The sequence below is a fragment of the Lissotriton helveticus genome, chromosome 7 (assembly GCF_964261635.1).
Source record: "Lissotriton helveticus chromosome 7, aLisHel1.1, whole genome shotgun sequence".
Classification (NCBI taxonomy): domain Eukaryota; kingdom Metazoa; phylum Chordata; class Amphibia; order Caudata; family Salamandridae; genus Lissotriton; species Lissotriton helveticus.
Window position 1 is genome coordinate 494,034,675 of NC_136068.1, and position 25,349 is coordinate 494,060,023.

Here is a 25,349-nt window from a genome sequence, read left to right on the forward strand (position 1 = left end):
AAAGAGAGAGCAGAGTAGGGTGCACAGAAAAAGAACTTTCCTACCCATCCCATATTGTTTTAAAATAAAACATGCAATACCCGTCCATAGTTTAAAAGACTTTAATTTGCAAATTCATTTCAGCACATGGATTAGGAGGGTGTGGTCGTATTTGGTCGGTCGTGGCAATGGCTAAAGTGCGTACAGTGGGGGGTGTCGTTTGCAACAGTAAAAACATCGGAAAGTTTTACTCATTCATTTGTAAGAGACTAAAACGTCTATTAATTGGCTGGGGGTTCGGGGGCATATATTTTCATAATTTAGAAACATAATCATAACGGTTGTAATCAGATTTCCTATATACATACCGTACGCATGTATCGTAAATGAGGTCTACATCAGTTATAAAAATATAATACATTGTATATTTGTAATCAACGTTTGTAACGGGGATCTTTTCATACAGTTCGTCGAGTGAGCTCTCCTTGTCTTTTCTAGCCAAGTGTACAAAGGATCACAAAAATCTCAGAACATCAAGTTTATATTAGTGCGAAGGAACACCACGAGGTGTTCGTAAGTTCCGATTGATACCAGCGCCATTTTGGGCGGGGCCGGCACAGTCCGGAAGCAGCATCAGGGGGAAATGTTTCCATTACTGGCAGTTTGGACCAGAGTCCTTTTCGGCAGTTCTAGAATTCACGCTAACAGAAGGTGTGGCAATGTCATGTTTGTTTCGTTGGCGATCGAAGCAGCCGTCCCTTACCGGAAGCCTGCTAAGGCCGAAGGCTCCGCCGGGGACCTTTGCATGATCTTCAAGGCTGCGGAGATGCTGTCGGAGATGGGGGGCTCGTGCTCCATGGGACAAATGTTCGAGTTGTATGGCTGGCCAAAGTTACTCTAGTGGCCGGGGCCCGCCTTCCAGCGGATCCAGACGCCATTTTGAGGCCCTACAGGGGCCACTCTCGTCGAGTTTGCAAGAATGGAAGAGACCCTTTGGAGTGAAGGGAAGAGGTCCCTGTTTTGTGAGAGCAGGACGTTCAGCTGGGGTGCAGCTGTGATGCCCCCACCTGGGGGGGCGAGGGAGACTCGTTCACATCGTCTCCTTCTCCCGGTGCACTCCATGCCGCTCCTTTTCATCGCCCTGCATGAAGGCCTCTCCACATCCGATGTTCCCCAAGCGTCACCATTGTACGTTCGGTGCTGCGCAAATACTGCGGTGCCACCATTGTGTGTTCGGTGCTGCGCAAGTACTGGGGTGCCACCATGGTGTGTCCGGTGCTGTGGAAGTATGGGCACCATCGCCTGACTGGGGGTGTTCGGTGCCGGGCTGGGGGCTGGGAAACCTCCTACCGGTGGAGGTGGGAGAGGCTCGTCCGCGTCGCCTCTCCCTCCCAGTCCAACTTGGACAAATTGTTGTGGAGGTACGTGCAGGACATCCCGCCGTCCAGGACTGCTGCGGCCGTGACGGAAGAGAAAAGGAAGAGGTGCCTCGTTCTCCTCTTGACATGTGGCGGGACTACCTTAGTCTTTCCAGGCCCGTTGCGGCCGGCCAAAGAGACATGTGGCGGGACTACCTGCAAATGCCCAGGCTGCGGGCTCCCGCCTCTCCTCCGGCTCCCCCATACGTTAAGATTTCCTGACCAAGAGTTGGCGGCGGGGCTCGCCTTATATGGGTTGCCGTTGGTTGGGCGTAGCCGTAACCCTACCCTATTTTGGAAGGTTCCAGAATGGGGGGGGGGCGAATGTTCCGTTTGACTCTCATTTTCTACAGTTTATCGTTATTATTCCTTGTTTGTTGTGTTAAATTAAAAGTTCAAGTTTATTAATGTTCTACGGATTTTGTTTTATCATTTCTTTCTTTCCAGGTTGCTTTTATGCTAAGTTTCTGCTAACAGGGGTCGAGTAACACGGAAACACGTGTAAAAGGGATGACGCAGATTTGTACATTACATACACACGAACTCAGACGGGGGACAGTACAAGTACGACATACAAAGACCCAAGACAAATATAAAAACAGTTATCGGTCATAATTATCTCTTTCCGTCTGTAAGTTTTTTTAAACGAGGCTGGGTTCCCGTCTTGACATTGCCCGACCTAGGAGAACTTGATCATGCCGCTGAGATTTTCCTGGCGAAATCTGTGCCATCGGGCATAATCAAACGTGGTGGTTCTGTCTGGCCTGTCTATGTAAGTCGGGTTCTTCTCTGTCTCGCGCCTTTTCTCGTACTGTCGGTCTGTCGTTCCTGTCGGTCCTCTGCTCCTACTCACGCTCAGTAGAGTCGGGCATTGGGCTTTCCAGTGTCCGACATACCTACAAAAAAGCGCATTGGTCTGACCCTAAGTCTGGTCGTCCTTGGTATAGTGTCGGGGGGTAAGTTGTGGGTAGCGGTGTCCTGGGGTTGTCCTGTCGGTATATTTCCCTACTTGGTTTATCCTCGTCTTTTCTCTGTCGTTGCATAGCCTCTCTGCGCCACATACCGAGACTGTCGAGCATAATTGGCGTTGTCTTATTATTTCGAAGGGCTATTTCTAACGTTTCTATTTTATCAAGGTCGAAGGATCCTGCCAGTGGCCACTGTTTGTCTTGGCTATCTTCGGTATACCTGTGCCATAATTTATTATAAGCTATGGTAACTAACCCATAGTTTATGAACATGTCCTTATTAGGGGTGCCTTCTAGTGGAGCCATATGGTCCACTTCTAACACCCGGTCCGGGCTAAACAGGCTATTTATCAATGGGGAGAAGACAGACATGACGGCTCGTAACGAGGGACTAAAAAGTCAGCACTGCCTATCTTATCACTAGGTGCAAAGACTAGACAGAATATTTCTATTCTACGTTGTTTGCAGGCAGTGAATACCTCATGGATCCCAAAAAAAACCAATAGACCAACAAAATAACAATGGGGAGAATGAGTAGGACCGCAAAGATCTGCGTCACCTACCCTTTTCACTATCTGCAAAAAGGATGGTCTCTTCCCTGCTTGCAGACAGAGAATCTCCAGGAAACAATAGTTTGTGAACAACAGTTCAGTTTCAAGCAATTATTGAGTGGGGGAGAAAAAGAACAAGCACGGCTGCTACCCTACTTATCCTCCACTGCTTGCAAAGGGAGAGAGAGCCTGTTGCTTCTCCGTTTGCAGACAGTGAATCTCTAAATAAAAATAAACAAGGCAATACTAGTATTTTTTGACAATCAATCAAGACAAATTCTTTCGCAATTTGTCGTGGCAACACGACCTTACCCGGACCATGTGGACAGTTTCTTGTCTTCCGAATCCAGCGCCCGATCGTCCTCTTTTTCTCGTATTTCTCACGGCACTCCTGATGGTTCCCAGTCAGGACCGTAGATCACTCGAGAGAGGTCTGTTCGGAACTAGTGAAGTTCGGATGATCGGCTGCCAGACGAGGGTCTATTGGGCAAGAGCTCTCCCGATCGTTGCAGTCGTTCACTCTGTCGTCGGGACCTCTCCCACTGGATCCACGAGTCGCTGATGGGCCCCACGCTTGGGACGCCAATTGTAAAAACAGTTTCAATCGGGTCGGGGACAATCGATATTTGCCCGGCGGTATTGCCTCTGTGACCCTCTAGTTATTTAAATCAATGAAGAGGCAGGCGCTGGAGACTGGAAAGCAGGAAACAAGGTTTTTTATTCTCTCCGGAGGAGAACACAACGAAACGGACAGAAGGTATCGTTCAGAGGTGCTCTAACGTACATTTGAGGCCTGGCCCCTTATATACAGTGTTTTACGGTTTTTATTGCAGTTTACAAATATGTGACAAAGCTTTGATATACGGAAAGACATACCCGGAATCCCCCTTTGGGGCCCGTTCCCACACACATTTACAGTTGAAATCCCCACCCCAATCACAACAGGTGGTGAGCATCGCGCAGCTGGATAATCCGCCGATTCACGGGATGAGGGGAGTCTGATTGGATCTCATGGGGCGGGGGCTTTGATCAACCCGGGGATTTCTTTGATGGGGGAAGCTTTCTATTGTACGGGGAGGGGCGAGGGTGGTATCGGCAGAGCTGGGTGTCGGCTTGGGAACGGGGAGGAAAAAACGGGCACACGGGGAAAAAGGGGGTTTGCATCTAAGGGCCGGAGATCATGAAAGGAAAGCAGGGAGGTGTCGCGCTGGGAACAGGATGAGGGCCGGGGGCAGAGCAGCGCCGAAGAGGGGTTTATGACTCCAGGCAGGTGCAAGCAGGGGGGTGGTCAGCGGGCAGGCTTAGCGAAGGCAAAGGGCTATGTCAGGGGCCAGCGGCATGCAAAAGGGTTGGTTCTGATCGGGGCATCTTAAAATGGCGGACGCGCGCAACAAAAGTGTGGCATCAGGGGAAGAGGCAAGATGGCGCAGATAATGTTCACCAAAACGCACTAATTTTCCACACAACCCTGGCACTAGCCTAATTAACACCAAAGTTGGTCAGACTATACATAATAGGGCCATGCCGACAAACACCCATGGTATGGATCTAAGTGGCCCACCAGCTCCGACGAAATAACGGAAAGTAACCAAGAAAATAATTCAGACAAAGAAAGGGGAATGCACCGTAGGCTTAAACATCAAGACAGCTAAGGACTTGGAAGACCTGTGGGTGCCCCTGAAACAAAAAATTGCGGAAACAGTGACTGGTCTTTTGCATTACTTTTTAAACGAATTCCTGAAAGTATTGGCGGAAACAAGGGCAACGCTCGATAAAAATGATAATATATTGTCTCCCTTCAGCCAATCAATGCAGAGATCAGCTCCCAATAATAAGGAGGACCAACAAGTAACTCCCCCTGTAATTCCTCTTGCAGAGATGCACATTGAGACCCAGTAACCTGAAGTTATTCCGGGTGTAACAAGGTCTGTGACCCAGGTCATGAATCTGGGGTCAATGATGCCTGAGCCGCTGGCTTCTTATATCAGTGAGCCGACTCACAGGGGTCAACAAGGGGACTAGCAACTGCAACAGCAGTCATTTAAGAGTGTTACCTTATCTGCCCCTAACACCAAAGACTTACCAGCCATAGACCTCCACCCAGCAAGCTGTCCCTACACAGTGGTCCTGGCAGGTGTTTCAGGACTTAACAGTGCAAAGGATGAATCCACAACCCATCCGATCAATAAAGTTACACTTTGTCCTCCTCTGTCCACAAAACTCATATCAGAGAAGAGTGTTCCTTAAGGGGCTTTTAAAAAAGCTTAGGTTTAAACAGGCTCGCATTGTCTTACTGTTTTTTCAACTGTCATCAGATGTTTTTACACTTTTCTGTGTTTCAAATTTTTTAAAGATCTGCTTTAACGTTGAGAACTACAAGGGGTGCTTGAAGGCCGTAAGATTCTTTTCTAATTTTGCACTGAGTGAGGGTGCTATAAAAGTATTAATTTAGGATTTTATTGCTTATACACGTTTTAACCTGCACTAAAGTTTGTTGGCTGTATTATGAATTTAAGAGACCAAGGGGGACCACAACATATTATAAACTTCGTGATGTTTTAATGTACATGTGGCTGTTCTTACAAAAACTGTTTATGCTTGATGTATATATATTTTAAGATGTTTCTTTCATGGTCATATTTTTATATGCCAAATAAAGATTATTATTATTATTATTATTATTATTATTATTATTACTGCTAGTTGTGGTTAACCATTAGGCCAAGAATTATCTCCAAACTACCAGCATTTTGTCACAAGTGCATGTCATGTTAGGGATTGCCAGCACCAGTATCTTATCATCAGTGCCTCCATTAGTGCGGAATTGTGTCCATTATGCCAGTGCACGTGGCAGAGTCACAAGCATAGTATTTACTGCATTCCCATCCACGTACATTTTCATTCACTAACTCAGCTCTCTTTCTCACTCACTCCCACCTTTTCATTTTCATTAACTTACACTAGATCAATTACTGTCCTTCACTCTTACTCTCACTCCATAATTCTCACTCACTATCACTTATCATTCAAAGTGACTCAGACATACTCCTGCTCAATCAAATGACCTCTTACCTCTTACTCTGACACAATCATACTTTGGCACCCACACTCACAATTCTCTTATGTTAACTCTTTTCTCACTCACTGTCACATTCCATACCACATTGCTTAAACACGTGAGGAATGGATGTTGTGTGACTGATGGGACTACAGCTCCCAGAATGCCGAGAGAAGGTGAACCTCCTCCCCTTTCCCAGTCTGCTGCCTACTTAGGCCACTCCTCTCCGTTACTCCGGTGCTTGTCACCTGAATTCTATGGAGGACTGTGCTGGACTTGCACGATAGCGAGGAGCCCTGTTTTGGACATACCAAGCTGAGTCCAGGAAAGCGCACTTGCCGCGCTGGATCACGAAGCGCAGATACCCGCTTGAAGATTCCCCGCACTTCCGCGGTTGAGAGCCGAGAGCCGCCGAGATTAGGTAAACGCATAGCCACGCTGGAGACTTGGGGGCCGTTAGGGATAGTTAGTGAAGCGCATTGCCGCGCTGGATTAGGGAAAGGTTTTTTGTATGTTTTGAAGCGCTGGGAACACGATATGATTTCGAGACTGAATTAGGGTCATTTAGTTAGCGCATTGCCGCGCTGGATTAGGGACAGTTCGTTATTTGAATTGAAGCGCTGGGAGCGCGGTATTGAATTTGAGACTCTTCTTGTTTAAATTCATTTTGGGGCCATTAGAGCTCACGTGTTCATTTCAGAAATCCCACACGCTGAGTGTAGTTGTTGGGTTTGAAGGCAAACGGAGGCATTACGACACACCAGCTTTAAAGACAATTGGACTACAAGGAGTTAGTCTGTCAGGGGCAGAAGAAGGAATATATAGAAACCTTAGAATTTGGACCATATGAAAACAATCTATATTAACCAGAAGAGGATGTTTATCAAGGATTACTATTTTTCTTTTTCTTACTTTCTTTTTACCTTTTGATCTTGTTTTGACGAATACATGTGGTAGCTCACATATTCATATTGATATCACCAGAAGTGTGTATGGTATGTCTGATGTGCTCTCTCTCTCTTCTGCAGGGTTCACAAGCTAGAGAGAGGTGAGAAACCCCGGTATGCAACCGTTACAACGCAACTTTTACAACAAACTACTTTTACAACGCAACTTTTACAACGCAGGATCCATTACAACGAATACCAGTACAACGCATTTTTTACAACACATATACCTTTACAACGCATACCATTACAACGTAAGTATAGGTAAGTATATAATTATAGTATAAATGTTATAGGTATGGGTTATTGGGTAAAGGGGTATTTTTAGGGTTCAGGGCTAGGTTTGGGTTTTTGGGTAAAGGGGTATTTTTAGGGTTCAGGGCTAGGTTTTGGTTTTTGGGTAAAGGGGTATTTTTAAGGTTCAGGGCTAGGTTTGGGTTTTTGGGTAAAGGGGTATTTTTAGGGTTCAGGGCTAGGTTTGGGTTTTTGGGTAAAGGGGTATTTTTAGGGTTCAGGGCTAGGTATGGGTTTTTGGGTAAAGGGGTACTTTTAGGGTTCAGGGCTAGGTTTGGGTTTTTGGGTAAAGGGGTATTTTTAGGGTTCAGGGCTAGGTTTGGGTTTTTGGGTAAAGGGGTATTTTTAGGGTTCAGGGCTAGGTTTGGGTTTTTGGATAAAGGGGTATTTTTAGTGTTCAGGGCTAGGTTTGGGTTTTTGGGTAAAGGGGTATTTTTAGGGTTCAGGGCTAGGTATGGGTTTTTGGGTAAAGGGGTATTTTTAGGGTTCAGGGCTAGGTTTGGGTTTTTGAGTAAAGGGGTATTTTTAGGGTTTCGGGTTAGGTTTGGGTTTTTGGGTAAAGGGGTATTTTTAGGGTTCAGGGCTAGGTTTGGGTTTTTGGGTAAAGGGGTATTTTTAGGGTTCAGGGCTAGGTATGGGTTTTTGGGTAAAGGGGTATTTTTAGGGTTCAGGGCTAGGTTTGGGTTTTTGGGTAAAGGGGTATTTTTAGGGTTCAGGGCTAGGTTTGGGTTTTAAAAATAATTAAATTAAAAATTTAATTAAATTAAAAAAATAATTAAATTAAAATTAAATAAAATTTAATTATATTAAATTTAATAACTTACATTTTTCAAAAAAATTATATACTTACCTATACTTACGTTGTAATGGTATGCGTTGTAAAAGTATATGCGTTGTAAAAAAATGCGTTGTAATAGTATTCGTTGTAATGGATCCTGCGTTGTAAAAATTGCGTTGTAAAAGCATGCGTTGTAATAGTATGCGTTATAACGTCATATATCCGAGAAACCCCTGCAGTGGCATCTGACTCAATAGTGAACATTCAAACTGCTGCATCTTTATTGTTTATTTATCCCTTTTGTCACCTTCCCTCGGTATGGTTCAATCTGTATGAGTTTGAGTACTCGCAGGTGGATCCATATAGGGGGAGAAGGAGAACTATCTTCAAGTCATCGCTCCTGCTGTATCCGGCTGAAGAGGTTAGTTAACCTATGTTCACTTCATGACACTCACTCACTGTCACTCTTAATTATTCTCACTCACAGGGATTCTCATACTCACACTCGTTCATTCTCACTCACACACATTCAGTCGCTCTTATTCTCACTCGGGCTCAATCTGACTCACTCATACTCAGTTACTGACACTCAATCTCACACATCCCTCTCTACCTACTATCGAAGAGCCAGGTCTTGAGAAGTCTTCTGAAGGACAGCAGGTCCTGGGTCTGTTGTAGGTTGGTAGGGAGAGTGTTCCAGGTCTTGGCGGCGAGGTAGGAGAAGGATCTGCCGCTGGCGAGGAACTGTGGCGAGGGCGAGATTGGCAGAGCGGAGGCTGCGGTGTAGAAGCTGAGTCGGTCGTTGAGGTATGCTGGTCCGGTGTTGTGAAGGGCTTTGTGTGCGTGGATGAGGAGTTTGAAGGAGATCCTCTTGTTGACGGGGAGCCAGTGCAGGCCTCTCAGGTGGGGTGTGATGTGGCTGCGTCGGGGGATGTCGAGGATCAGTCGTGCCGAGGCGTTCTGGATTCATTGTAGTGGTCTTAGGAGCTTGGTTGTTGTTCCTGAGTAGAGGGCGTTCCCGTAGTCGAGACTGCTGGTGATGAGAGCCTGGGCGACAGTTTTTCTCGTGTTGGAGGGGATCCATTTGAAGATCCTGCGGAGCATTCGGAGGGTGTTGAAACAGGACACGGAGACGGCATTGACTTGCTTGGTCATGGAGAGGGCGGAGTCGAGGATGACCCCCAGGTTGCGTGCGTGGTCGGTGGGTTCCGGGGCTGTACCTAGCGATGTGGGCCACCAGGAGTCGTCCCAGGCTGATGGGGTGGATCCGAGGATGAGGACCTCCGTCTTGTCTGATTTCAGCTTCAGCCTGCTGTCCTTCATCCAGTCGGCGATGGCCTCCATTCCTCTGTGGAGGTTGGCTTTGACGGTGTGGGGGTCTTCAGTGAGGGATATGATCAGCTGGGTGTCGTCGGCGTAGGAGACGATGTTGAGGTTATGTTGTCGTGCGACGTGGGCGAGTGGTGCCATGTAGATATTGAACAGCGTCGGGCTGAGGGAAGATCCCTGTGGGACGCCGCAGACTACCTCGGTGGTTTTAGTGCGAAAGGGTGGGAAGCGGACGCTCTGGGTTCTGCCGGAGAAGAAGGATGTGGTCCAGGCCAGGGCCTTCTCTCGGATTCCAGCGTCATGTAGGCATGCTGATAGGGTGCGGTGGCAGACCGTGTCGAAGGCTGCTGATAGGTCCAGGAGGAAGAGGGCGGCTTTTTCTCCTTTGTCCATCAGGATCCTGATGTCGTCGGTGGCGGTGATGAGGGCGGTCTCGGTGCTGTGGATGCTCCGGAAACCGGATTGGGAAGGGTCCAGGATGTTGTTGTCTTCGATGTAGCTGGCCGGCTGTTTGTTGACAATCCTCTCCGTGACTTTCGCCAGGAACGGGAGCAGGGAGATGGGCCAGAAGTTCTTGACCCCTCAAGTATCACTAACCTATAAGGTTTTTTAACCTGACCTGGGAATGCATATATTAAAGGTTTACGTGATATCCCTAATCAGTTTTAGCTCACTCCCCACCAACACTTCACCCCACTCTACCAAGGCATTCCTTGCACTCATCAAAAAGCATAAACAAAAGATCTCTGCTAAAGTGACCCTTCGGGGAACCCGTATTGCATTGCAGCGCCGGCCCAACGACGAGCAACTGCCCTATGATGAAGTATGACATCCTTCGGGATGTGTGAAGGCAAAATGAAACCGTCTCTTTGACTGTCCCTCACAGACAGCCCAACTCTAAGATACTCCTCCGTTCCTTCCTCTCTAGGATAGTGACCCCCATCTTTGCATTTATTTCTTGGTTCACCCACCTCTAGTTCTCAACCTTATCCTGAAAGATCTCCAAGGCTCCTGGTGACTATGGACGTGTTAAGGAGCCAATACTCTATATGAGTAGCAATAGTGCCTGTGAGCCATCAGGTGTCCACATTTCAGTGGCCCTGACTTTTAAAGAAAACTTGAGGGTAGCACTGAGAGAGACAGAGCGAAAGGAAGTGACACAGTCAGAAGAATGGCTGGAGCACATGGGATATTTGCTGAGGATTAAGAATGTGTTTAGTACCCTTCATTATTTAGAGCAGTGCGATTCCTCAAAAGAAAGGGCTGACACCCAAGAATGTGTTTTATTTTTGCTACATTTAAGTTTCACTGAAGTCCTAAGGCCAAAGAAAATATTATTGCCAGAGATGGATGCTCACAAGAAGTTAGATAGTGTTCACGTTAGAAAGGTCATAGTATTCGCTTAAGGGTGACAAAAGTTGCTGTTTGCCCAAACTGAGAATTTGTGTTTGAATAGAGGAACTGAATTTACAAGCAATACAGTTATTTAATATCTCATGAAATTATGGAAGCAGATTGTAAATTTAGGTATGGTTATGCAGAGTCTTTGACCAAACCTGCCATACTGTTATGTGTTTTTTCATGTTTAAGAAAGTAAAATTGTTTGCAGCCTGATAGGTGTACAGAACGTTTAATCAACACTGGTTTGGCACACTAAATATGGTGTCAACTATGTCTCTGCTCATCAGTTAATTCATACATTTATTGGGCAATGTGGTGGTAGAGCAGGGCCAACCTCATGATTTGCTAGTGTTTTTGGACTGACAAGCTTGTGGCTTTCACGCTCCATTTAGAATCGCGGTAAGTACTGTAGTTAGACCTGCAGAGACTGTGGTGTCACTGCTAATGTACATTTCTGACATTGGGATCTGCACACTAAGGGGCTCCTAGCTGACATTTGAGGGTTTCAAAACCATTACTCCTTTTTTTGGCCATGACTGACATGAAAGGGGTTGTGAACCTGTTTCTTCTTGAACATGGTTTTCCTCTGGAGCTTAAAGTTGCCCACAACAGGGGCGATGTATGCTGAGAGAAGAAAGGTAAGAAGAACTAAGGGTCATTGTGGGTGGGATCATGAGATGGCCAAACCCAAAGTTCTTCAATGAACAAGGCAGGCAAAGGCTCTGCTCTTCCAGGACAGACTAAGGCTGCAGTATCCCGTAGACTAAATCAACACACTCTGCTGGCTGTAGCTGGCACTCACAGGAGTTGAATTGTCAATTGTCCAGAACAGGAATTAACACATATTGACTACTGTTATTTTAGTTCAAAGGCCTTTGGCTAGAAGTGAGAGAAGACTTAATAGGTGGGTGGTAATGAGGAGGTGGAGCATGGGAATGGACCAGACAAAGGAGCTCAAAACGAAGTTAACTTGTGGAGGCATATATACAATGTGTTTTACAGGTCAGAGAAGAGCCCAACCATTATTGAACAAACTGAGAACTACTAAATTGGTGTCATGCTGCTGTTCCACCCAGAGTAATAAAAGTAGGTTAAGGCTTCACTCATCATCTCTTTTTTACCCTGAAATGTTGTTCCTCTCTAATAATGGAAGTGGCAGTTGTTCTGGAAGGAAATTCTAGAAGGTCAAAGGGATGCTCATTATGAAAAGTAGAAAGAACAAGGGTTTCTGGGATCCAAGGTATGTATTGGGCATGGACTTCATGGTAACTTGAGGGAAGTCAATTTGCTTTGAAACGTCAGGGCAGCAACCTATCACACGCTTCGTCTCTCACCCTCACTTAGCTAAGGTCTGAGCTACGACCTAACTATGGTTCACTCGACTGAGGTTCATCCACTTTCAGGAGCCTAAGAGATGCTTGGCGCTTCAACCCCATCTCAATATTTTAACTTCCTTCAGCGTGGCAAGAGTGGGTGGGTGCCGAGACATTTAAAGTTTGTATCGTTTCTGCTCAGATTTGCCAGCCATGATTGTTTGTCCACATAATTTCCCCTTCATTTAGTGTTTTTTTTCAATAGTACACAATTTTTCTATGTTTAAAATGAATAAATAAATCAACAAAATGGAATGATGCATGGCTTCTGCTTGTATCACCATTTCCCATGTGTGCTCTTTTGGTATTCTTTTTTGACAGCATCTCTTCCTGGTGCTTGTTGTTGTATGGATTACTGGGTCTTTTCTGATTACCCTCCTTTCTAGGGTACAGCACACAGCACCACGCTGCCTCCATAGTTAAGCTGGTTAGTCTCTAATATCAATATATGTTGCATGTCTGTCTCTCACATACGCTCAATCATCACAAGGTCAGGTGCTGTGTCCCAAAGTCAAAGTCAAAGTTCTTTATTGCGATAACTTAATATCATACAAAGACAATGGCATAAAAAACAACAAATAACATAAAATAAAAAAAAAAAGCAGATTAAAAACAATTAAAAAACAGTTAAAACTTTAAAAAAGAGCATTTCAGATAAAAAGCAATGTACCATGTGCAAATCATTAAGACTTTGTAATTGCGTGGTATTGAAGTACATTAATAGTAAAGTACATGATAAAGTGCAATATCCCAAGGAATAATCCCCGAATAATTGTTCTACTAAGATACACACTTTGATCTAAAATTCGTTAACCTGAAGTTGCCATCAGCCCGACTAGTTAATAAGCAAGTCTGCACTCTTGAGTCTGGTATTCCTGCTTCTTATTGCTCTTACCAGGAAATTTGCCACGAAAAACATGATCCTGGGAGTTTGCAACATTTGTAGGTAAATAAGAGCAGGTCGGACCAGAATGAATCCCGCTTCCTTAAGTATAGGAACGAGAAACTGCCTCCGGGCATCGTTATAATGGCTACAAAACATTATAAAGTGCATTGTGCTCTGATCTGAAAAAAGATCACATGAACATGGCGGGGCCTTTTCCGGGGTACTCCACTCAGAGTAAAAACCCAAGTTAAAATGAATTAGGTTAAGTCTAAAACGGGTTAAAATGAACCTATGATAAAGGTTAGTCACCACATTAAGGTAGTTGTCAGGACCACTAGGTATAGCCAGCAGGAGGCTGGCCCTAACACAGGGTTTCTGTAGCTCGACTTCCTCCCTCTCCAAGGAAAGAAGGTCTTTCATAGCAGCCTTGATGAATACAACGTCATTGGATGTTATAGAGTCAATGGCTGTATAAAGTTCAGGCCTCCCCAACCTACAAAAACTGTCCTTAATGTACTTTAACCATCCAATCTTGTGTACATTATCCAGGGTCAAACAGTCCCTTATTATGGAATGGTTTAGGGAAATTTCAGGATTAAGCCACAGCTTGAGCCATGCGATTAATGGGGCTATTCTAACCATATCGCTAATGAAGCCTTCTCCTATCTCCTGGTGGACAGTATAGGATGGGGTTGACTGCGGGACGCCCAAAACTAATCTGAAAAATCTGTTTTCCGCGGTCTGTATGGGGTCAACTCTTTTATGCCCCCAAAGGGAGCTCCCATATGAAGCTACAGAGATACATTTGGCTTTGTATATTTTACTAATAGCTTCAAAAGGCCTGCCCCCTAATCTTTTTGAAAAGCCATGAAGGGCCGCGGAAGTTCTAGCCAGTGTAGCTACTCTACTTTTTACGTGAGGACCCCAACTACCTTTTTCGTCAAAAGTGATCCCTAGATAGGGGAAAGTAGTAACCCGAACAAGTTTTTCCCTTCCGCAGAGAAAGGTTTTATGGGCGGATTTCCTTGAGGCCAGACCCATAAGCATAATCTGGGATTTTTTTGCGTTAATTTTCAGGTCTAAGGAACCCATGAAGGATTCGAAAGCATCCAGGAGCCGTTGTAGCCCCACTCCTGTTCGCGCCAGAAGCACCGCGTCATCCGCGTACAGGAGAACTGGAATACCCTGTTCCCCCGCACGCGGAATATCGCAGGTGACCCCTCTTAGGGCGGGCTCTAAGGCATTCACATACAGCGTGAACAGTAGAGGTGCCAAGATGCATCCCTGACGGACACCTCTTTCCGAAGCAAACACTTCAGTACATCTTCCATCAGTAGAGACTCTAACTTTAGCAGACAGGCCAGAATGCAGGTCGGACAGTAAGCTGACTATAGATCTGTCCAGACCCATCTCAACCAGTTTACCCCAAAGCGTAGATCTATTGACCATATCGAATGCAGAGGAGAGGTCCATGAACCCTAGGTACATGGACCCATCCTTAGCTCTGGTGTATTTCTCAATCAGTAGGTGGAGATTGAGGCACTGGTCCAGGGTGCTTCTCTTGGGTCTAAACCCGTATTGCACATTGCTCAAGATGTTGTTCTCGGTGGCCCATGTATTCAGTTTTGCTAATAGAACTCTCCCCAAGATTTTGACTGAGGAGTCTATCAGTGAAATGGGCCTATAGCATACAGGGTCCTGCCTATTGCCTTTTTTAAAAACCGGAATAATAGTTGAAGTTTTCCAGGACTTCGGGATGTTGTCACGGTTTAAGGCGTTAAAAACCCTGCAAAGCAATCTTGACCAGAAGTTGGGAAAACATTTAAAGGCATCGGCCGGAACACCATCCGGTCCCGGTGCCTTTTTTGTCAGAGTTCGACTAATGGCGTCTAAAATGTCCTCAACTTCAAAGTGCAAGTGGTTACCCAGTATGATAGTAGACTCTTCATAAGCACTATTCTTAGCTAGAGACTGGCCTGAGTATATCTCTCTGAAGTGTTGAATCCAGTCCTGATCTGGAATATTTGCTTCCAGAGGGGAGTTATCCTCGCCTGTGAGAAGGGGTTGATTAACAATTCTCCAGAACTCCCCACTATTTTTTAATATGGCTGAATCTGTAAGTTGCGCCCAAGCTTCATCTTTAAGCTCTTTCTTTCTGGCTGCAATAGCTTTTTTATATAAGGCCCTACTAGTCCTAATAAGGTCACGATCCTTTGGATCGGATTTGAGGGCGTTAAGCAGCACAGAATGTGCTAGGGAACAACTGTGATCAAACCATCTTTTTGGAGGTTTTGTCTTAGTCTTACTGATCACAGAGAGCCTACCACTTATCTTACAGCATATATTGGTAAATGCGAGAATGACATCCCCATCATTAGCATCATTCGATAAGCAGACCCCAACCTCTTCCTCAGCGTCTAACAAAAGTTCCTGAATGAATGGTTCTGGGGTTAAGCTGTCCCATTTGAGTCTGCGTCTTTGGTCCTTAACTTTAATTGGTCCATCCATAAAGGTTGAACCATGGATGCGTCCTAATAATCCACCCTCTCCTATATCCAGAGAAACTGGGTTGTGGTCACTAAAAACAGATATCACAGTTCTATACATAAAAACATTAGATAAAAAACATGCAGAGATAAAAATATAATCAATGATAGAGCCATTGTCTGAGCCCTTAAAAGTAGGGGCCCTATCCTCCTCCCCACAACTAGATTCATAAAGGTTCCACCTAGCAAGAAAGTTTTCTAGACATTCCCCCTGCTTGTTGTGCGCCAGATGAACCATTGCACTGTTCGGGGGGGATTCAACGTCATCACAAACACATGATAATAAGCACGGATGAATATTAAAATCCCCTAAAAAAATAATTTCGAATACATTAACATCCTCACTGTAGACTGACAGGAAATCATCCAATCTACCGAGACTATATGACGTACAATCGGCAGCATTGGGGTTATAAAAATTAATAAACAAAATATTAGGAGACTCAGCATGAGACAATTCAACGATAAGGCAGTGTTCTGAACCTGAGGCTAGTACCTTAAGGCATCCCTTAATATCAAGTTTAAACAGGCTAATCAAGCCCCCCTTAGCCCTTCCTGCTGAGCTAGCCACGGCAGGAATACTAAAGTAGCTGAAGCCATCAAGAGAAAAGGTGTTGTTAGTGTCCCAGGTTTCCTGAAAGGCGATAACGTCATACGTGGATATAAAATCTAACCAGGTTGCATTATCTGCCTTTGTCTTAATGCCAGCAATATTCCAGGTAAGGATACTAAAAACAGGCACATTGATCCTAGGCTTTACGGGTTGTTCTGGCTGAAGTCAATCATTGTGGTCTAAAAATGAAAGGGGTGCAAAGCGGTTGGACAGTGAGAGGGGTTGAGCAAAAGGATTCTGAAACCCTTGGGGTACAGAATGATTCACTGTATTGCGAGTTTGTTCAAAACCCCATCTCTGGTGTGTATCAGGGTTAGAATCCCAGGCAAAAGCTGGTGTTTTAGGGTATGTGACATTCTGTTGTTCACCATAAAAGAATTTAAGTGTCAATGGTACAACAGAACCCTGCCTGCGTTGTGGTGGGAGTAAGTTAATTAGGATGTTGGGTAACACCCCTGTGTGAGTAAAACTTACTGCTACGCAATCCCCCTTAAATTTTTTAGGGCGATTGCCCAGCCATGAGACCCTTTTGGCTGTTTTAATTTCCTGGGCCAGCTGCCGCCCACCCCCTGGAGCTAATCTCATATTTGTTGTTAGCCACTGTAGGGCTTTATTAGACAGGGACGATGGAAATTCCTCAGTACCAGCTTCTAGTGGTGGGACGTTCGCCAGAACTAGGACGACCGGGGAGGCTTCAACTATAAATTGAAGTGGGTCAGTTGGCTGGTCTTGAGCAGGGGGTATCTCAACCGTTAAGGAGCCCTCCCCTCTACTGGTACCTAAACTGCCAAAAGGTTGGTCAGGAAGCTGGGATGGTGAATTACTAGGGGCTACAACTGGAATCACCCTCTCTTGATCATCATCCTGACTTCTACTCTTACCCATATTTACCACAGCTGTCTTAACACAGTCAACCCCCTCAGTTAGTTTGTTCATCTGCCCTCCCAATTTTTTAATCTCGGATTGAAGTTTATCGATTTTAGAAAGCAAAGGCTTGACGATGGTTTTGATTTTCACATCAATTAACTCAGTGAGTCTATCGAATAAGTCCTCATCAATGGTATTGGTAGACTTTGCACGCCCCCCTCGAGTCTCCTTAGGAGGAACTTTTGGGGTATTAACCCTCTTCCTCCTAGTCCCAGATCTCAGACCACCTCGCCTAGGTGGATTTTTATTTTTCCCGGAATCCGAACAGGAGGGAAATTCAGTAATAGAGGTATCATCATCGGTGGGGGATGCAAGAATTTCCTGGTCCTCATCGCTGACCACTTGATTCCCAAGGTCCACTAAGAGAACCTCGGAGCCAGATCCAGATGGTACGTTACTGGTCATGGGGCCGGATTCCAGTGGTTTCGGACACATATAACTGGCATCAGGGAAGGTCTGTAAAGAGACTATATCATCCGGTAATGGGATTAGGGAGGGGGATAAACAACGTAGGTCAGGTGACTGACTAAGACCCAATGAATCTCTCCTTTGGGAGTTGATTTTTTCCACAGTCTGGACCAAATAGTTCTTCATATTATTAGCTTGAGGACCTTGGTTCTTTTTCGACATTATAGCTAATGTAGCGCAGAGCCTAGGCAACTAAATAAAAAGTACGTGGGGCTGTTAGAAACAATACAGTCTTACTTGGTCCGTTGATTGCCTCTTGTGCTTCTGACAGGGATTCTGGCCCTGCCCCTGCCTCCTCCTGCCGATGAGGGCCGTAGAGGGCCCGCCCTTTGCCCGGGCTTCGCCCCGGGCGTCCCGCTCGCGTCCCGCGACGCGGGGGTACTCCGCCTTTATGGGTTTGTCGTTGGCGCTCTCAGGGCGCTTCCGCGTCACTCTGACGCGCCGCCGCGGTGCCTGCCGGGATTTGCAGTCTCCCGGAGCGGCGGCGCGGAGTCTGGTGTATTATGACTCTTAGCGGCGGTGGCGGCGAAATGGGCTACGTCCTCTAGCCCTCAGGTAAGTTTTTCTGACTCTCGGCGGTGGCGGCGTTACTGCACAGGTCTCCCCCGCTCTGCCGGGGTACTCCGCCTTGCTGTGTCCCATAACAGATAACTGCACCTGAGTGGTTATCACTCATGACATGAAAACACTTCCTGTATATACTAAAATCAAAAATAACACTCTCCCAACCATACACCCTACAAAGTGTAGCTTGCTATCCAAGTAGGGGTAATAAGCACTATATAAATGCTGCAATACAATACAATAGGTAACAGCAGATTAACAGAAACAGCACATACACAGCATTACTGTAAAGTGGCCGAGAAGGAGTGAGGGGTAGGAATAACAAGTGAAATAGGGAGCAAATGTCCATGGGGCAGAACTATCAACTGACAGGGAGGGGACTGAGCAGGAGAAACACTTCCAAGGGGAAAGCGGCTCAGGATTGCCAAGGCCTACAGGGAGAGGCAAGGCATACATTGTAAGCAACTTCTCAAAGATGGTCAGACTCGCTATTTCTTCCCCATAGTTGTTAGTGGCGTCGGGCAAGTGACTTAGGGCCTTATTTAGAGTTGGGCTGTCGGGTTGTAGTGGATGTTACATCTGTTGTATTACAAGTCCATTACAGCATATGGCACTTGTAATAAGCCAGGGAGGATATCTGTGACTTTTTGAGGGAGTAAGGTCCTAATTTGTTTTTTTTAATTGCTTTGTTCTTTGTTACTTTCATACTGAGAAGTGTGCTGGTGAGGTAATACGGAATTTCAGATCATCATTTGTGAGTGTTTTTTTTAATATATCAGGATAGTCCTGTTTTTCTTTTTTTGTGTGTGTGCCATGAAATTTGTAATTTCTTGCTGTAAAATGCTGTGATCACAGAGCCAGAAGATTACATTTTTGTGGCTGAGGCGTTCAAAACAGTCCCCTTGAATGAACGTTATGTTACTTTTATGCAAATGAAAGGTATAGATATTTATTATTATGATTTACTTTGAATATTGTGCATTTTTTGTTATATTCCGCTAAAGGGTGAGGGACGAAAGATTAATTTACCCAGTTGTTTTTGTGGTTTGATTTCTGTACAATAAAGTTTGCATTCTATTATGTTTTGCAGTTTTTTAAGCATCTTTACAAATGTTATCTATTACCTGTCTCAAAGGATAGGAATTTTAGATCAAAGCAATTGCTAGTTTCCTTGAGAGAGCTTTTAATGTCAGGAAATCCTTGCATTTTTAATATACCATTTAATTATTATTTTATGCTTTAAAAAATGTGTTTCATTGATTGGATGTGTATTGATTTTATCCATGTGGTTTTATAAAAACAATACAAAGATAATATTTAATGAATGACAACTGTAAATGTTGTTCTCACCTTTAAACAATTGACATGCAGAAAAAAATGAACTGCAGATTGTTCTGAAATATGAAAACATACTCCTCAGGATTCCACATTGCAAAAGATAAAATTGATTCGTTTCTCCACATTATATAAAACACAACAGAAATAGTGAATTGTGGTTTGATGTAAAATCAATTAAAGTTGGACATATTGGTCAATCACGTCCCCAAGAAAGAGAGTGGGACAGACGCCAAAATGTTTGTGAGAGGGCGGCGGAGGGGCGGCTTCAAACCTGAAGTGGAGTCTACAGCCCATGAGGGGTACTAGGCTAGGAACATCTTCAACAGTTGTACGTGTGACATCGAGGAGAGTGGTGTCAGTTCATGGGTGGGTCACCAGCAAGAAAGAAAAGGAAGTCGGATTCCGTTCCTTGTCGGCTGGTGCCCCAAGGGGAAAAGCGCCGACCCTCTTAACAACGCAGTTGGAGAGGAGCAGTGAGGAGGAAGGAGAAGGGTCCTCAGTGTAAGCTTTCAGGTTGGATGCTAGTCATAAGGAGAAGAGTGCCCCATGGGATTAAAGTTTATTCACAGACATCTGGGAAGGAGCCAATACGCAAGTTAAGGAGGACAAGATGGAGTTCTGCTTGCAGCAGTATGGCAACAGGGCAGACATGGAAATATAGCAAGAGAGTTTTGACAAGGGCTTTAGATGGTGCTGTACAGGTGCATGGATTAGGAGGTGGGCAGAGAACTTAAAATCTGAAGAGGAGTAACTGGGGTTAGTTAAAGAAAAATTCAGAAAAGAGATAGGTTGAGGATGGCGGGTCCTTTCAATGATTGTCCTATTAACAATTTGATTGTTTTGCCAATTGGTGTTGTATGCAAGAAAGAAGTGGGCTAATTTAGATTAACACAATACTTATCTTGGCCAGAAGGCTGCTCCGTTTATGACTTTATTTTCAAACAGTTGATTAAAGTGAAATATTATTTTTTGGTGGATGAGACAATTGAGTTGATCAAGGTAGTAAGGATTGGGATGGGAATTGCGAAGAGCTGTTACCGATGCACCCTGATGAGTTTGAACTGTTGGTGATGCCGTATGAGGGCCAGTGGTATCTGGATAAATCGCTGCCAATGTAAATGGGCTCCTCTGTTTCTTGTGCATTGTTTAAAAAATGTCGCTCTTTCTAGCAGTGGATGGTTCCATGGACAACAGGCAGGACAGCAGAGACACACTATCTTGACATTTTCTTTTTTGTGGGAGTAGGGGGCTCAGTAGACTGCTAGCGGATGCTGGTAAGTTTTAAAGAGATAATGGCGGATATTAGAATGCCTTTGGTGGAGGAAAAAAATGGGGGCACGGACCACATTAATATATTTCTTGGGGAATTAGATTGATTCAGTGAGAAAGGAGTAGAGGTTTCTATAGGATAAAAAGTAGGTGATGCTGGTGATCCTGACCAATACATTAGCTAAAATGAAGGTGCGGTATTGGAAGTGAAGGTTTTTCTAGGATATTTAAACACTGTGTGCAGAGCAGAGAGCGGAGGTAGACCTATTTGCAGGTCCTTGGGGCGGGGCCTATCCTGGTTGTCCCTTCCTCATTACATGGTGTATCTTTCAGTAGGCGTCAGGGTAGATTTGAGGATGTGGAGCACCTTTTTTTAAAGTTTTAACAGGATAGTACTGCAAGGGTTGCGCAAAGAAACAGAGTAGAACATATTCATTTTTTCGGATGCGGTCATAGGAGCAGAATTTTTACTTTTATAGCAGGAGTAGTGGGGCACCAAGCAGTGGCAGGAAGCATGGAAAAGGGCAGTGGAAGCATTGCGTTTTTGGAGTTCTTTCTGTTAGTGGTAGCGCTGGCTTTCTGGGGTGGCAGCTTTGCAAACTAAAAAGTGCTTTTTAATGTCAAGAATACTTCAGTGGTCAAAGCAATAAAAAGGCAATTGGTACAGGACATTGACAGTCTTTCAGTTGCTGCATGTGTTTTTGCAGGGCTGATCAAAATATTTTATTATTTATTGAGGTAGGCACATCCCAGGAATTGACAATGAGATTGAGGATACTTTGTCTCATTCACAGTGGAGAAGATTATGTAGGCTTCCCTGTGGAGCGGACAAGGAGATGAGACAGATGCTGCATATTCTCTGCCTAAAAGGTGACTGAGGATATTGGAACTGCTGTTGTGGATTTTTCCGGGTCTACCAAGAAAGCCTACTTGCAGTCTTCTAAGGAGTTTTTGCAATCAGGGGCACAGAGAAGAGGTGCTGCCTAGCTGGACAGGCAAAAGAGAACAGCGGATGTGGCATAGTTCATTATGTCAATGATTGAGAAAGGATTGACTCACATAATGATAGAGTATAAGTTGGCCAGTGCTTCATTTTTCGGTGCGTTGCTGTTGGGATTCGTGCTACTGGGGATCAAATTATTGTCTAGGATACTGGATTGATGGTGTTAGGAGTTGAGAAATGGGGGTAGGGTGCGGAGACCTTTGACTTAGACAATGATTTGTAGGTTAATGGCTACATTGCCAAAGGTATGCAGAAGGGAAGGCAAGAGGTGCTTTTTCAGCTGTTATATTTTGAATGCTCATTGGGGTTTTTAAGGTTTCTGAGTTGTTGCGAAAGAGTAGCCAGGTCTGAGGACATTGAGTGTATGTCTGAAGGAGTATTGATACTGTTGTGAAAATCAAAGACAGATCAGAGAGCACAGAGAATATCTGTTTAACTGCAGGCTTACCCAGTTTCTCAGTTTTGTCCAGTGTATTGAAGGAAACACGTGTTGGGGGAGGCTAGAGGGCATAGTTAGGATGTTTTCAGACACCAGGACAGGTCAAGGGTGACAAGTTTTTAAGGGCTGACAGTACTAAGAACATTAACAGAGTTGGATATGTTAGAAGAGAAATATGGTATGGACTTGTTCAGAAAAGGGGTGACAACTGAGGCAGGGAAGCGGTGTAGGTCATGGGACAGCATTAAGAACTTGGAAGGTGGTCATCTAGCCGTTGCAGGCAATACATGCGGGAAGGGGTAGGGGATTGCTGAAAGGAAGAATCAAACTGTTTTTAATTGTTTTAAATTCAGTCCCTGGATTTTGTTAATCCTACTGAATGGGCATTTTGCACTGAAACAGTGTTGTGTATTCATCACAGCACACACTGAAGATGGGGTGACAAAGCAATCAGTGTTTCAAAAAATCTACTGCTTTTGACCTCATCTTCGTATTGGTCTCGATGTATACCTATGTGTAATAATTATTTTGTTTGCACTAACTTTGTAGCATCCATCAATAAAACAATTCTTTATCGGATTAAAAAAACACACAACACCACACCCAGCTCAGAGTCCCCGAAAGCACTACAATTGGAAAATGCCCTTAGTAGGGAGCAGGGGGAATTTCCAACCCACACACGGCCCTTGAAGATACTCTGGGCTTATTTACAAGCCCCTTGCGCCATTGGTGTGTCACTCTTAAAATGGGAAAAATGATGTACTAGTGACACCAGCGACTTATAAATAAGCCCCACGGAATGTAAAAAATAGTCTAACTCTCACTCAGCACTGTCTGGCTGAAAGTTTGGTTGAAAATCGTGGTTCTTAAACAGAAATTCACCTGTACACATTGCAGGACGTTTCTTGGGTGGAGTAACTGTATTTGTCTTTTTCGCCACGTTGCGTTGCAAACTCTGAAAGCTTTGAGTGAGACCCTGCTGTCACCAATCCAACAGAAACTCCTGGTACGGGCATGACGTCTAATCCGATGCGCCAGTCATTCTCAATTTTGCGGCTGGTGGAGTTGGCAAATGATAGGCTGGACTCATAGACAGTGCTGGTGACTGCGAGGGAACACCTGACATCCACACGCCAGTCCTGGACATTCAGTGGCACCTTCTGCAGTTGGTTTGCGAGTTGTGAGTTCTCGCAGAGGGTGCAAGTTTCATTTTTTGTCAGATAACTCTCCATATCGATGACATAGGCACCTTTCCTCTGCAATGTTATGACATCAAAGCCTTCTCCACCCAAATTGTGGCCTGGAATGAACTTTGCGGCACTGCACTGTGCTGCGGTGCCTGTGGTGCACTGGGCGCGGATCAGCGGGAAGAGAAGAACAGGTATGAGGCTGCAAGCCCAGGGAAGGAAGATCCCTTTGCAAAACATCATGACTCCCACCTATAATAACAGAACAAAGACAGTGAGAAGTGCATATTTAGTGTCTCATCAGTTTCAAAAGAAGCAACAGGACAGATCTTCCATCAAAACTACATGAAACACAGACCTGTGGAGGTGAGGGAAAGGTTTTGTTTGTAAGGCATAGGCACATCCATCCCCTTTGTAACTAAGGGATATTCTTACTCTCTATAACACAATTGATTTACATCTGTGCACAGGGGGTGATCGGATGATTGAGCACTGAGCACAAAAGATCTGTGAAACCTGAGGGATGATTCAGCTATCCAATGAATGTGTCTATATGATCTGCATCACTAAAGACGCAGCATTGCGCCCTAAGGCCTAATTCTGTAAGATTTGTAGGAGCTAATAGGTTGTTCATACGTGCATATCTGTAAAATTGTGGTGATCTGAGAGATAGCTCTATATTCTGAGGCCTTAAATCTGTCCAATCTGTTTTCACCTGCAACATAGTTGTAAGGCTCGAGCCTGCAAGATCCATGCATCCTGCATGTCACTTGAGGGACAGCTAGCTCTGCTACCTAAACCAATAAGATCCACATAAAATGGCTGATAATCCCGCTGTCTGAGATTTGAGCCTTAAGACCCACATTGACAAAATAACTTTTCTGCTTGCTGCTTTCTCTAGTCTATGTGTTACTGTGCCACTTGAGGTGTAGCTCTGTTGTCTAAAAGGGAATTTATCAGATTTCTGTTATCTTAAGGATCATTTTGGTGTTCAAGAAAGGCTCAACTGCATGAGATCTGAGTATCACATGTGAGGTCTTTGCCTCTTTATGTCTAAAAGTGTGTCTCTGGAATCAGTGGCAATACCTCATTACAGTTTCAAAGGGCTAAGTACATGGGCAAAGGGCAATCTATTATTGGAAATCAAGGCCACTACTTGCCAATGGAATATGCCATTTCAGTGATACAGGACCATGTTTGTGGTTAAAGCACAGTCTATTTTTTTTAGGTATCAATGACAGTACTCCCCAATAGAATATCCCTTGTGGTGACCCAGTGTCAAGTACATTATAAAGCACAGTCTCTTATTCTCGGAAATCAGTCCCACTACTGTCCAATGATTGCAGTGACACAAGGCCAAGTACATGGACAAATCATACTCTTGTACTCTTTCTGCCACCTACCTGGATAAAGCACAGTATCTTATGGAGTTCCTCAGAATTCAGGAAGGTCTTCCCTATCAATCATTGTATACATAAGGTCCAGGTGAAAACGTGTATGTGGATGAGGGATGAGGGATGAAAGATGGTGCTTGAGTTATAAATTTAAGGTACAACTAAGTTAAGCATTTTTAATGTTTGTTTTCTTGGTCCAGACCCCAATTAAAACATAACTCTTACTCACATATCCAAATACCTACTCACATACTTACTCACACACCCACCCACCCACCCACATACCCCCCACTCACACACCCACACAGCCACTCACATACCCACACAACCGCTCACACAGCCACTCACAAACTCACACAGCCACTCAAACACCTACTCAGACATCCACACACCTACTTACACACCCATGCACCCACTCACCCATGTAGCCACTCACACACACTCACAGACCCTACAAATGACTCACATAGCTTTCACACACTCACTTACACACACATACAACCACTCACACATCCACACAGCTTTCACACACACACACTTACACACCCACACAACCACTTACACGCCCACTCGCACACCCATAAAGCAACTCACACACCTACTCACAGACCCTCAAAAC

General features: G+C 44.8%; 1 protein-coding gene across 3 annotated transcripts in view; it reads right to left on the minus strand.

The window, feature by feature from the left end:
* LOC144768663 (perforin-1-like) overlaps positions 1 to 25,349 on the minus strand; it is a 111,972-nt gene that overhangs the window by 16,083 nt on the left and 70,540 nt on the right. For all 3 annotated transcript variants that reach the window (XM_078652484.1, XM_078652485.1, XM_078652483.1), the window contains exon 2: positions 23,032 to 23,588. In XM_078652484.1, coding sequence (XP_078508610.1) covers positions 23,032 to 23,579 — 548 coding nt within the window. In that variant the 5' untranslated portion in view covers positions 23,580 to 23,588. The remainder of the gene's footprint in view (positions 1 to 23,031; positions 23,589 to 25,349) is intronic.